The sequence below is a fragment of the Mustela nivalis genome (assembly GCF_964662115.1).
Source record: "Mustela nivalis genome assembly, chromosome: 1".
NCBI lineage: Eukaryota > Metazoa > Chordata > Mammalia > Carnivora > Mustelidae > Mustela > Mustela nivalis.
Genome location: NC_139020.1, coordinates 144224411 through 144239829, shown reverse-complemented (window position 1 = coordinate 144239829; position 15419 = coordinate 144224411). Strand labels below are relative to the sequence as shown.

The following is a 15419-nucleotide window of genomic DNA, read 5'->3' as shown; positions in this document are numbered from 1 at the left end:
CCTTTCCCAGCTATACTATTTAAGACTACAAACTCCCTATGGTCTTTAGACCTTTCCCTTGCTTTTTCTCCTTCATACTTAACACTATTTCACATACTTTTTATGTCACTTAACCACTCCAGGCCGGATACACACCTTAGGGACTGGAGGTTGGTAGGGTTACTGTTCAATACAGGGATCAGAGAAAATGCCTAATTCCCAGCACAAATCCAGGGCCTGTTTATGAAACTAGACAGATTATAACCATCCACAAGGAAAGTAGTAAGAAACTTTATGCCTTACTTCCAAAGCTTTGAATAGAAACAAAATGAGAAAAACTCATTCAATACATTTGTGAATATGGGCTCCACATTTATAACAACTTCAGGTGTGAGAAACTTCAAGTTAAGAAATAATAACCTCTGAAAACTGTCCAAGAACCAGTGAAACCCCTATGGGCTCTAGTGAAAGCAAATGAAAAAGATTTTTATAGAAGTGGTCGTAAATACTAGGACACCAGGAGTCTCAGAAAACAAACCCCCAGTAAGGAAGAATTCAAAATAAAAAGTTATAAACACCAGAAATAAATTATAGTCATCAAATATTACAATCAGGTACATAACAAGGTGAGCACAATGAAGTGCAGATAATAGCTATCTACCACAATGTCTCTTATCACTCAATACCTTTCTAATTTGCCCTGGAGACCATGACTCCTCTCCTTGTTTCTGTATCTCTGTTTACATCAAGGATAAGAAAATGCCCCCAGATTAGAAACAACATTTTACTATCATGGAGAACATATTCTTTCCAGAGAGGGAACATTTTATAAAATGTGGCTATATGCTACACCCCAATCAAGTCTCAATAAATTTCAAATTCAAGCCAAGTCTCAATAAATTTCTAAGGACTGAAACTACAGAATTTGTTCTCTAACCATAAGTATAAAGCAAAAAAAGAGAACTAGGAAGTCCTCCTATGTTTAAAAGTTAAACACAATTCTAAATAATCCATGAAGCAGCAGGAATGATAATGGAAATTGAAATAAATTTCAATTTGAATGAAAATAAAAGTACTAGGATATGGAGGTGCTTGGGTGGCTCAGTGGGTTAAAGCCTCTGCCTTCAGCTCAGGTCATGATCTCAGGGTCCTGGGTTCAAACCACATCCGGCTCTCTCCGCGGGGAGCCTGCTTCCACCTCTCTCTGCCTGCCTCTCTCTCTACTTGTGATCTCTGTCAAATAAATAAATAAAAATCTTTAAAAAAAAAGTATTACATATCAAAACTTAGGCATTATAAATGTAGCTAAAATAGGGATTAGTGGGAAATTTATAGCTTTAAAATAAATAGATTAATAACAAAGAACAGTTATTGAGCATACTATATTAAGAAGTCAGGAAAACATCAAAATAAACTCAAGAAAATGGAAGGAAGGAAATAAATTGAAATTAATATAATAAAAGACAAACACATAATAAAGATAATCAATAAAGTCAGTTTCTTTGGTTTAGAGATCTAATAAAACTGATAAACCTTTGACAAAGTATCAAGAAAAAAATAAGACTAAACACATATTTCCCCAAAGATATCTTGTACTTTCTTGGGGCTCTGGGTGGCTCAGTGGGTTAAGCCTCTGCCTTCAGCTCAGGTCATAATCTCAGGGTCCTGGGATAGGGCTCTCTGCTCAGCAGGGAGCCTGCTTCCCTCTCTCTCTGCCTGCCTCTCCGCCTACTTGTGATCTCTCTCTCTCTGTCAAATAAATAAATAAAATCTTTAAAAAAAGAAAAAAGATATCTTGTACTTTCTCTTCAACATTCTCCTTACATTCCAGATCATAAAAATATTTCCCTTATGTCATATTGTGAATATAATAGCTCCCCATGAGTTATGATCAGTACTCAATTACCTAAAGTAACTTAGGGCAGCTTTAGAACCTAAAACTTAAAAATTATCTGGGGGTGCCCAGGTGGCTAAGTCCATTAAATGTCTGACTCCTGACTTCCTCTCAGGTCACGGTCTCAGGGCTGTGACACCGAGCCAGGCTTTGGACTCTGCACTGGGCATGGAGCCTGCTTAAAATTCTCTCTCCCCCTTTTTGTCTACCCCCTCTACTCCCTCCAAAATAAATAAATAAAAATTATCTTCTAAATGTCTACTTTCTTCCAGAAAGTATTGTTTTCAATGAAGTTGCTACTGAACAAAACAAAACCACAAATAACCCTGAGATGTACTGTGATAAGAAATGTCTCCTCCCAGACTCCACTTGCCAAAAATAATGGGTAGTGTGAGATAACTCAAACAAGTGCAGGGAAAGGGGTGGGGGAGAAGAAGGGAGTGTCAAGAAGAGATTTAGTATATTAAATACTAAACAGCCCCAGAAAATTGAATTAGTCAACTCTACAAAGGTTTCAAGAATCTCCATCACCTTAGCAACTAATAATTTACTCAAATAACTATAAAACTTATGATTAACATAACTGTGATGAGTAACATAAATAACTGCAGATATACTTACAGTACCACCTACTATTCTTCCTAGTGGATACCATGCTCTTTCATCAAACCAATTTAAAAATTCATAGAACCCATGAGATGCAAGATGATGTGTTGATCTATAGTTAAACCTAGAGGAAAGAGGAAAAAAGGAAATGTTATGAAAGTTTGCACACTAGAAAGAAATAGTCCTATCTTTCTATTATAAACGTAAATATCTTTATATTTAATCTAAGGCTACATACATATTTCTTTCATAGAAATTGGCATTATTCTCCAAGGATTAGGCTTATACAACTTATATAAAACCAAAAACAAAGACCTCCCCCTCAAAAAAGCCACACCAACAAAATTAATAATGCTCGAATTAACATTTGGGCATTGTTTAAAGTACAAGTGGTGGTAAACAGGTATGCATTTGAACAAAAAAAGGTAAGGGTACACAATTCACCACATAGTCCAAGTCAATGATTCTCAAAAGATTAAGAACCACTAAGATAAGACATTATCAAAATGAAAGGAGCACACTTGACGTGATTGCCTCCAATCCTACAACCCTAAAAATTATAGGAATAAAGAATAAACTATAATAGCACTAGAACCATAAGATGTGTAAAATGAAGTATAAATGAACTATAAGAGCAATGCAAAACAAGAATATGACCTTCAGGAATGAGAAATTTAGTCAATGGAAGACAAAATACAAATGAGAAGAAACACAGCATTTTTAGATAAATTTCATCAAATACAAAAATAAGCACACCCACTGGAGAAAAATAAGCAACACAAAAGCTATGCATCAAAACAAATGGAAGAATACCATAGGAAGCAGAAACAGGACTATCTGCAGAGACCAAGACAAGCCACAGCTGACTGAAAGGATGTAGTAACTGTAAATATATACACACTCAACATCAGAGCACTTAAATATATTAAGCAAATGTAGCAGATCCAAAAGCAGAAACAGACAGCAATGCAATAAATATTGGGGGACTTTGATACTTACTTTCAATACTGGATAGAACATACAAAGAGAGATAAGGCAATACTGGACTTGAACCACACTTCAAACCAAATGGATCTAACAGATTAATACAGAACATTACATCTGACAGAGGCAGAACACATATTATTCTTAGGCATGCACATAATTTTCTCCAGAATATGTTAGGTCACAAAACAAATCTTAACAAATATAAGACGACTGAAATTATATCAACTATCTTTTCCAGCCACCATAGTAACACTCTAGAAATTAAAAAAAAAAAAAAAAAACGTGGAAAATTCACATATGTGTGGAAATTGAAAATATTGTCCTGAACAATCAACAGGTCAAAGGAGAAATAAAAGGGACAATAAAAAATGTCTTGAGAAACACAGTAACATTGCAACATAGCAAAACTTACAGAATGCATCAAAAGCAGATTTAAGAGGAAAGTTTAGAGTAATAAACATCTACATTAAAAAAAAAATCTCAAATAACCTAATTTTACACCTCAAGGAACTAGAAAAAGAATAAATTATGCCCAAAGTTAGCAGAAGAAAGGAAATAAAAAGATCAGAGCAACGATAAATGAAATAAAATCTAGAAACACAAAAGAAAGGTCAACCAAACTAAGAACTGGTGTTTTTGAAGATAGGCAAAACTCACAAACCTTTGGCTAGACTAAAAGAGAGAAGACTCAGATAAATACAATCAGAAATGAAAGGCGAGATATTATAACTGATACCACAGAAATACAAAGGATCATTAGAGACTACTATGAATAATTATATATCAACAGAGTGGACAACCTAGAAGAAATGAATAATTAAAAACATAAAGCCTACATCAAGACTGAACCAGTAAGAAATAAAAAAATCGGAACAGACCAATAACAAGGAGACTGAATCAGTAATCAGAAGCCTCCCCCAAAGAAAATCCCAACAAGATGACTTTAATGGCAAATTCTACCAAACATTCAAAGAATGCTAATCCTTCTCAAACTCTTCCAAAAAATCAAAGAGACAACACTTCCAAACTCACTTCCTGAGACCAGATCTGTCCTATCAAAGCCAGATGAGGGCACGACAGGATACAAGATTACAGGCCAATGTCCCTGATGAACATACATGAAAAAATCAAGAAAATACTAGCAAACCAAATTCAATAGCACACTCTTCAATACATCATGATCATACAGCATCATCAACAGGTATATATATCCCTGGGAGTCAAGAACAGTTCAATGTATGGTGATCAATGTGATAGACCATATTAACAAAAATGAAGGAAAAAAAATCACATGATCATTTCAATAAATGCAGAAAAGGCATTTGGCAAAATTCAACCTCCTTTCACAACAAAAACTCTCAACAAATTGGGTGCAGAAGGAAGGTACCTCAGCAAAATAAAGGTCGTATCTGACAAGTCCATAGCTAAACAACCTACTTGATGGTGAAAGTTTAAAAGATTTTCCTCTAAGATCAGGAGCAAGACAAAGGAAAGCACTCTTACAGTACTATTCAACACAAAGCTAAAGTTCTAGCCAAGCAATCTGGCAAGAAAAAGAAATAAAAGGCATCCAAATTGGGAAAGAAGAAGCAAAACAGTTTGCAGAAGACACAATCTTATATAGACTCTACCAAATAACTGTCAGAACTAATAAAAAGAATTCAGTAAAGATGCAGGTTAAAAAAATCATCATTCAAAACTCAGTTGCATTTCTGCGCATTAACTGTGAAATATCTCAACGAGAAAGTAAGGAAACAACCCCATTTGCAATAGCATTAAAGTCAATATACTACTTAGGAATAAATTTAACCCAAGTGGAAGATCTGTTCACTGAAAACTATAAAATGAAAGACACAAGTAAATGGAAAGATACTCCATGTTCTTGGATTGAACCAGTATTATCGTTAAAATGTTCACAGTATCCAAAGCAATCTACAAATTTGATGCAATTCCTATAAAAATCAAAACATTTTTCACAGAAAAAAATTCAAAAATGTTTATGAAACCACAAAAGGCTTTAACTATCCAAAGCAGTCTTGATAAAGAAGAAGGTGGTATCACAAAGGTGGAGGAATCATTCTTCCTGACTTCAAACTCTATTACAAAGCAATAGTAATCAAGATAGTATGGTACTGGCATTAAAAAGAAAGAAAGAAAGAAAGAAAAAAAATTAAAAATAAAATAAAATAAAATAAAATAAAAAATAAAAAAAAGAAAGAAAGAAACAACCAGCCAGAGTAACAGGACCAAGAAATAAACCCACATACATGGAGTCAACTAATCTTTGACGAGGGTACCAAGAACAAATAATGGGGAAAGAATAGTCTCTTCAATAACGGTGTTGGGAAAACCTAGATATTATATGTAAAAGAATAAAAGTGGACCCTTACCTTACATCACATACAAAAATTAACTCAAAATGCATTACAGACTTACAGGTAACACCTGAAACCATAAAACACTAAAACAAACAAACAAAAAAACAGAAAAAAAGTTCCTGAACACTGCCTTTGGCAATGATTTGTTGGGGGGGGGGGGCACCAAAAACAAGCAACACAAGCAACAAAACTAAGACTGTACCCAACCAGAAAGTTTGTGCAAAGCAAAGAAAAAAAAGAAACAATATGAAAAGGCAAACTATGGAATAAAAAAAAATTTTTTTTGCAAACCTTATCTCTTTTTTTAAATAATTTTTAAAATAAACATAAAATGTATCATTAGCCCCAGGGGTACAGGTCTGTGATTTGCCAGGTTTACACACTTCACAGCACTAACCATAGCACATATCCTCCCCAATGTCCACAACCCCACCACTCTCTCCCTACTCCCTTGAGCAACCCTCAGTTTGTTTTGTGAGATTAAGAGTCTCTTATGTGCAAACCATATATCTAATAAGAGGTTAATTTCTAAAATAAGGAACCCAAGCCACTCAATAACAACAAAAACTTCCTCAAATCAAAAACAAATGTGATTTAATAATGGAGCTGAAGAGACATTTCTCCAAAGATATAAATATGGTCAACAGACATAATGAAAAGGTGCTTGACATCACTATCTACCCGGAAAATGTAAACCAAAGCCACAATGAGATACACCTCACACCTATTAGTATGGCTATCATTAAAAAGATAAGAGGTAACAAATGTCAAGGGTTTGAGAAAAGGAAACCTTGTACAGGGATGGTGGGAATATAAATCGAGATGTCCATTATGGAAAACAGTATGGAAGCTCCTCAAAAAATTAAAATGGAACTACCAGCAACCCCATTTCTGGGTATAAATCCTGAAGAAAAAAATCAGTATCTGGAAGAGAAATCTGCACTCCCATGTTTACTGCAGTGTTCTTCATAATAGCAAAGATATGGAAACAACCTAAATGTCTGTCAATGGATGAATGGAAAAAAAATGTAAATATATATAAGGGACTCTTATCTGCCACAAAGCAGAAAGAAATCTTGTCATTTGGTTTGTAACAACATCGATCAAACTGGAGGGTATTATGTTATAAAAAAATAAGCCAGACAGAAAGAGAAATACTATATGGTATCAATTATAAGTGGACTACTAAAAAGAAATGTTTAACTCAGTAGACGGTGGTTGCCAGGGGATGTGGGAATGGGACAACTGGGGAGATGATGGTCAAGAGGTACAAACTTTCAGTCATAACATGAACAAATTCTAAGGATTTAATGTATAATTTGGTGACTATAGTTAATAATACTATATTATATACTTGAAATTTGTTGAGTAGATCTTCAGGAACCTCATCTGAACAAAAGTAACGTGAGGCAATGCATGTGTTTATTAAATTGATTTCAGTAATTATTTCACAGTATAGGTCTATCAAATCATTTTATACAACTTTGTCGATTAAATTTCAATAAAGCTGGAAAAAGTACTACGAAAAAAATTAATCCAGAAAGTTTTTCCATTTCTCTTAACTGGGAAAAAGAAACCGCATACACAACTCAATATATTTCAGAATGCTAAGGATAATTAGAAGTCTCTGGATTTTTAACCCACATCTCCAGTCCTCTTCCTGATTTCTGTACAGGTAGCCTCCTTTACCCAAGATCCTCTCATTAACTCTAACTCTCCCTCAGTGTCAGTTACATCTGGGTCTCTTCAGTAATTATTACCAGCATGCCCAACAATTTACCAATCTTTCTCCCTGTCTACATCAGTTTTTTTGATTTGGTTTGGTTTTGTCTTTCAATGTCACCAAGGCATCTCAAACTTAATATCCAACTACATTCATGATCAGACCCCTCCAAACATACATAATATATATATGTGTGTATATATATATATATACACACACATACATATATATATACACACTCTGCTTTCAGGGTGTTCTATCATCTAAGTTGAAGACCAAAATCTAGATGTCATCCTTGATAGTTCCTTCCCTCTCACATCCTACAGACAAATCATAATCAAGTTGTCATTTTACTTCTGAAATATCTCTGAAATTTATCCACTATAACTGATAACACAAAAATACAAAGATTCTAAGAGACTACTATGAACAATTATATACCAACAAACTGGACAATCTGTCCATTCTTTTTTTTTTTTTAAGATTTTATTTATTTGAGGGGCGCCTGGGTGGCTCAGTGGGTTAAAGCCTCTGCCTTCAGCTCAGGTCATGATCTCAGGGTCCTGGGATCAAGCCCCGCATTGGGCTCTCTGCTCAGCAGGGAGTCTGTTTCCTCCTCTCTCTATCTCTGCCTGCCTCTCTGCCTATTTGTGATCTCTGTCTGTCAAATAAATAAATAAAATCTTAAAAAAAAAAAAAAGATTTTATTTATTTGACAGAGAGAGATCACAAGTAGGCAGAGAGGCAGGAGAGAGAGAGGAGGAAGCAGGCTCCCTGCTGAGCAGAGATCCCAATGTGGGACTCGATCCCAGGACCCTGAGATCATGACCCGAGCCGAAGGCAGCGGCTTAACCCACTGAGCCACCCAGGCGCCCCTGTCCACTCTTTCTATTCTGACACTAGCACTCTAACTCTAATTCAAGTTATCATGTTAAATAGACTATAGTGGTAGCCTCCAACTCATCTCCCTAGATCCATTTTGCCTATCTCCTAAATTTCCAATCTGTATAACAGCTCAACAAAGAACATCTTTTCAAAATACAAACGTGATCATACTGCAACCTTCTGCTAAACTATTCAAAGGCTTCCCCTCATAAGTTAAAAAAAATTTTTTTTTTAAGGGAAGAATCTCTACTTCTTAACATAAAGCCACACACACTCTAGCTTTAATACAACACTACAGTCTAATTTCATACCTTGCTATCTCCCTACTTCTCATATACAGTAGCTCCTCCCTTATCTGTGAGGGGTATACTCCAAGACCCCCAGTGAATGTCTGAAACTGCAGAGAGTACAAATCCCTATATATACTACATTTTCTCATATACATACCTATGATGATAAAGTTTAACTTACAAATTAGGCACAGTTAGAGATTAACAATAATAAAATAGAATTATAACAATATACTCTAATAAAAGTAAAATGAATGTGGTCTGTCAAAATATCTTATTGTACGGAACTCATCCTTCTTAAAATGATGTGAGATGATAAACTGATGTGAGGAGATAAAGTGAAGTGAATGATGTAGGCACTGTGACGTAGCATTAGGCTACTGTTAACTTTCTGACAGGAGGATCATCTACAGTTGACCACAGTTAACTGAAAACACAGAAAGTGAAATCACAGATAAAGTGGGGGACTGCTGTACCCATCAGTTCTCCATACTCACTTTGTTCCTTCCTAGGATCTTCAAACTGTTAATTCCCTCTCCCTGGATCACTAGTATCTCCCTCTTCTTAGATTAAATAACTCGTCCTTCAAACTTCAACACATTTCCAGGGATGCTGTTCTGAAATGGTTCAGTGTACTTCCTAGCACTTGCCACAGATCTATTTTCACATTAGTTCACTTATTATTTACCTTACTAGATAAATACTCCCATTAGAATACCACTACGTCTCCAACATCTGGTACAGCATGTAACACACAGTAGCCTCAAAAATGTTAAAAGAATAACTGATTTCATAAATATGTTTTTCAGTGGGGGTGAGATACAATCAAGCTATCTTGATAGGTACCTAAAGCCAATTTTAAATGGTATCCCCAAATTAAAGACAAAGACAGATTTAACTCTATACTTGCTGAGACCCAAGCCTGAAGGCATAATTAAAAAGTTAGAACAAATAAGAATGCTCATTAAGATTCTATTGAAAACCTAGTCAAGATACTTAAAAATAAACATAAACATAAGTAGAATGTGTTTAGTCCCGTTTTATCCCCAGGATCAAGTTACTCCTGGTATGCAAGATTCCCAGAACTCCCTTACGGATTCTTACATACACATTCTCTTTGATTTTCAGTTAACTTTCTCCTGCCTGAATTGTCATTTGTTTTTCTATCCATTTTCTGACTCAATTTCCAACCCATCACTACGAAAGTTCTTCTGCATGCCCTTGTAGCTTTCATCTCTTACCTCCTGGAAGTGAAACAACAGGACTATAAAAGGCAAGTACACTCATTTCACAGGGCACATTCAGTGTTAGTCACTATTCTTTTTAGACCCATAATATAGTGCCCCATTTTCATCCTTCCCCCTACACAACACACCACTCAACTAATCTAAGCCCTGTGTGACAGCTAAATTAACTACGACTATAGGAATAAATAAATAAAAAGGGGGCACTCTATCCGAGAGTTCTTGCTGCTGAGTAATATTACCAACACAGGATTACCAAACTTAATTATTGCCAACAATGGTAACAATGTTTGACATTTCCATGATAACTCCTGAGGTTCAAAACTTTTCATATATTTACTGGCCATTAAAATTCCTCTTGGGTAAAATGTATGTTGAAATGCTTTGCACATTTTTTCCCTAGGTGATTTGGATAAATTTTTCATAAGCTGTAATCTTTCATTCTGTGGTTTCTCTTTTCACTTGCAATGGTATTTAAAAGAACAGAAATTCCTGACATAAACCTAATTTACCAACTTTCTGCTATAGGGTTAGTGATTTCCTCCTGGTTAAAAATAAAGTCTTTTCCTACCCCAAAGTCATAAGGATACTGTTTTATTTTCTTTATGTCAACTTACAGTTTCAACTTACTTGACCTGGATCGGGTTATTTTACATGGTGTGATATAGGAATTCAATTTTATTTTTATTTTCTCCTTATAAAAAATAATTCCACCATCATTTATTAAAACAACTACCTTGGGGCACCTGGGTAGCCTAGTGGGTTAAAGCCTCTGCCTTCAGCTTCGGCTCAGGTCATGATCCCAGTATCCTGGGATGGAGGCCCCACATCGGGCTCTCTGCTTGGCAGGAAGCCTGCTTCCCTTCCTCTCTCTGCCTGCCTCTCTGCCTACTTGTGGTCTCTGTCTGTCAAATAAACGAATAAAATCTTTAAAAAACAAAAACTATCTTTTCTCTATTGCTCTACAATCCCACCCCCATAGTATATTAAAGGTTCATATTGTACAGATCTGTTTCTAGACTCTATTTTGTTAAAGTGGTCTTTATGTCTATCCTTGCATCAATAATATGTAACCTTCATTACTGAAGCTTTAAATTGTTTTCTTGATACCTGGTAGAACATTTCTTAACTGGTTTTATTTTGACCTTTTGCCTTTCTATATGAATTTTAAAATAAGCCTGTCAATTCGACCAAAAAAAAAAAAAAAAGTGAGGTTTGGGCTGAAAGTCCATTAACTCCACACAGCAGGCTGGGAAGAATTAACATCTTTACAATACTCACTCTTCAAACCTATAGTTTATCTCCTTCATTTAAATCTTCTTTAATGTCTCTCCAGAAAATGTACAACCTAACCTTAGATGTCTTGTACATCTTTGCTTAGATTTATTCCTATCTTTAATGGTATCTTCACTTAATTTTTAAAAATTCTGTTTGACATTGACAGGAAATCTCTTGATATTTTTAACATTGATTTTATAACCAGAAACCTTGGAAATGCTTATTAATTCTAATAATTTATCACTCGATTCCTTCAGACTCTAAATTTGAAAATCAATAAACTTCCCTGTGACTGTTAAAAAGATGTGTCAAAGACTACTTGGCAAACTTCAGGTTTTGAAAGCCCTGTTCTAAGAAGTAATAGTTTGTTCCATTTTGTTCTATCCAATTTATCAGCCCTTACAACTAACAATCTTCTCAGTTAGCAGAAAAATAGAATTTTACTTTCATTCAAAGTAAACAAAGTAATTAGAAATAGTTAAGACATACAGTATGAAATTCCAAAATGGAATAAGCTACTGCACTTCAAACTTCTGTGTTGTTTGAAATTGTCCATGGTATTATATGTATATACATATAGTTTACATATACACATATATATTTAATTGTAATAAAATTACATACAAACAGACACATTATTTACATAATTATACACACAAGGAATACAATACATATATATGTATTTAAAAAAACACAGGTATGTGGCTTCCAGAAGCAAGTTCTTTATCCCTGTTTTCTTACTTTTCATTGTTTCCTATGGATATAGGGAAAGGCAATAATAAAATACAGTCTCTGAATACATAATATACACAATACATATATATATGTAAACTTTGTCATGGAAAGTATCACACACACAATCTCATATATCCAAATTCTAGTTCTCCCCAAGTAAAACTAGGTAAACAGACAGAAAAATGATGTATTAAAGGTTAGAAATCACCAAAATAAAATGGAAATAAAAGAAACACAAGTGCTAAAATAACATCTATCTTAAAATAGTCTCAGAAAACTATCGTATTTTACATGTATCTCTTCCTTTATTTATACTGTCAAGTAACTTTCAGTATTTTAACTTCAATAAAATAATTCGTTTTGAAACAAGTATGACAAAAATGGTAACTATTAAGTACAGATGGTAGCTACATGAGATTCACTATGGTTCTACTTTTAGGTTTATGCAACATTTTCATGAGTTCTTGCAAAAATAAAAAATGCCTCTCCCAAATTTTCTCAACCCAATCTCTAGAACCAATTTTCAATTCCAATAATGTATGGAAACATGACTTTATAAAGACAGACAAAATAATTTTCATATGGATATTTTTACTTTCTGAAAGGAGCATATTGATAATTCTACTAGTTCCCAGTAATAAGCAAACTGATGGTTTAAAGATGTAGGAAAAGGGGAGCCTGGGTGGCCCAGTGGATTAAGCCTCTGCCTCCCGCTCAGGTCATAATCCTGGGATTGAGCCAGGAGCCCTGCATGGGGCTCTCCTATACTCTTAATATTAAAGGTTAAAAAAAAAAAATTATGCCTCAGTCCTAAAATTAACCTATAGCTTTTCTACCTTTGAGAAGAAACCTTTGAGGGGGAGTGGGGGAGGAGGGGAAGAAGAAGAAGAAGAAATAACAGAAATCTCTGAGGTGGGCAAGGGTTTTGTATGTTTAATTAGCATTTCCACTTATCTACAAAAATATGGCAGTGTATCACAAAAAAATACTAACATAACTGGAAAATGCCTAAGAATAAATTAAGAACAGTATATTGTTATCCTTAATGTTATGGCCAAACTCAAGGCACCTAATACTTACTCCCTGTGACTAGCTTTTGAAACATATGTGTAGAATTTGAACTGGAAAAGCTAAGAAAAATAAAAGCTCCTCTTAAGAAGGAAGTAAAAGACAAAGTTCTAGCCCAAAGACAGGCACTAAAGGTAGCACTGAAAGTAAAATGCAGCACTGAAAGTAAAACACAAGTTTTCCAAGGGCCAGTTCTGCCATTCTTTTCCCTAAACCATGTTCCTTTTCTAAAACTATCTACCAAATAAATGCATACAAATAATTAAATCTTTAACTAAAGTTTGCTATTTGACATTCTGGGGAAGGGGGGTGAGGGCAGGCGATGTTGCTCTTTCATAACACTTGCATTAAAATGATGGTCTCCAATAAGTGCCTGCTATAATAATTCCTACCTTTTTCCTACAGATACAAGACTGATACTGTTTTAGAAAACATAGTGAAACTGTCAGAAATCTAGAAATCAGGATTATAAAATAGATTCAAAGTACAAGTTACCAGTCTAAATACAGAGGTGATGAGAGACAAAGATGTTCCACCTCCCAAAAGTGTTCAGTCCACAAATCTAATTTTCTTAAGACAACACAAGTCTAGTTTAGCTCAGCCTTTACAAATAAAATCTAAGAAACAGAAGAACCAATCAGAAACAGAAAGGATGAAAGAAAGGAGAGGAAAGCAGCTTTGATCAGTGACAGTGCTAAAGAACAACAAATCCAAGTAGCAAATGAGGGAGGAAAAGGAGGGAAGACAGGGCAAAAGGAGAGTAATGTGGTGGAGTACTATACCAAGTATTATCACATGTCAACACAGTCCCCTGAAGACAGAAGCCTTGAATCACCCTAGCGGTGATTTTTTTTTTTTTTTTTTTTTAATTTGCTTGGAGATAAGAAACCAGGTTAACTAAACTTAAGTTTCTATCAAAAATAAGGATACATGGACTCCAAGTGAGGGCTCAGGGCTGTCCTCTATGGATAGATAACACATCTCAATTTGATGCCATGTGTTTCAAAACCTCCCCCAAACTCCTACCTAGAACAGCATGTGCCTGGAAAGGTGGCTACTCTATACTGGGCATTAGTATGGTTTTCATTTTTGAAAGATGAATTTTTCTTTTTCTTCCTTCCCTTCCTTTTTTTTTTTTTTTTTTTTTAAATTCTTGAGCAACAATATACACCAGGTTTCTGCTAGGCACAGGAACAGAGCACTAAAAAAGACAGGCAAAGTCACAGCTGTCCTGGAATTTAAGTGCAACAAACACAAACCAGGTAATTATAGACTGAAACAAGAGCTTTGGAAGAAACTAAAGGGATGAAATAGAAGAGTAAAACAGGAAGAAGAGAAAGAGGAAGGAAGGAGTGGAGACTTTTTAAAGCAAGGGATAAGTAGAGTCATATAGTATTTGTGAGACTGTTAAGGATGGGAGGAATAACTGGCCATTTCAAAAGGGGAAAAAATTAAAAAGAAACACACCCACACACACGCACAAAGTCTAGATAAAGAAAAGAAAATCATTGCCAGAAAACGTTATTAAGTACTGCTTGGCTGATAATAACCATCATCATCATCTTATCACCATCACACACAATCTATAAAATGCTTTTACCAAACCCTTCAACAAATTTCACTCTCACAAAGGAGATACAAAGCAAGTGGTCCCTATCTCTGCCTCAAATTTCCCTTCTTGGCACCTTTCTTATGCTTCATATGCATGGTTGAGTTGATTTAACCACTATGTGTCTCCAGATAACCATACTCTTCTCAGAATGCCAGAATTTTTTTTAAAAAAAGATTTTATTATTTATTTGAGAGCAAACAAATTGTTTTATGCAAACAAGCAGGGGGAAGAGCAGAGGTAGAGGGAGAGGGAGGGGTAAAGAATCTCAAGCAAGTCCAGGGCTTGATCCCAACTTAGGGCTTGATCCCAGGACCCTAAAACATGGCCTGAGCCGTAACCAAGGGTCAGATGCTTAACGGACTGAACCACCTATGAGCCCTAGTATGCAACATTTTCTAATCTTTACTTCCTCCAAAGTCTATTTCTCATCTTAAAAAGTTATATGTAAGCACGGGCACACATAATTTTCTAAAAGACATGCAATCCCTTCTTCCTCTTCCACTATCAACACAGGCTCATTTTTTCCAATTCCTCCTCCCTTATAGGCAAGCTTGCCACATAAACGTTAAACAACTACTCTGGGACAATGTCTACTAATAACATGAAAACAATGTCTGCATATGCAATGTGTATCAAAAACAAATGAGAGAGGACAGGAAAATATTTTTTCTCACCGTTTTCTCCTTCGTGGTTTTAAAACTGTTTACAAGATATAAAACAGAGAACTAAAAATTCCTATT

The 15419-nt window shown here is 35.1% G+C and overlaps 1 protein-coding gene across 1 annotated transcript in view; it reads right to left on the bottom strand.

Moving 5' to 3' along the window:
* STT3B (STT3 oligosaccharyltransferase complex catalytic subunit B) overlaps positions 1-15419 on the bottom strand; it is a 98299-nt gene that overhangs the window by 53323 nt on the left and 29557 nt on the right. The window contains exon 2 of the mRNA XM_082724167.1: positions 2495-2603. Coding sequence (XP_082580293.1) covers positions 2495-2603 — 109 coding nt within the window. The remainder of the gene's footprint in view (positions 1-2494; positions 2604-15419) is intronic.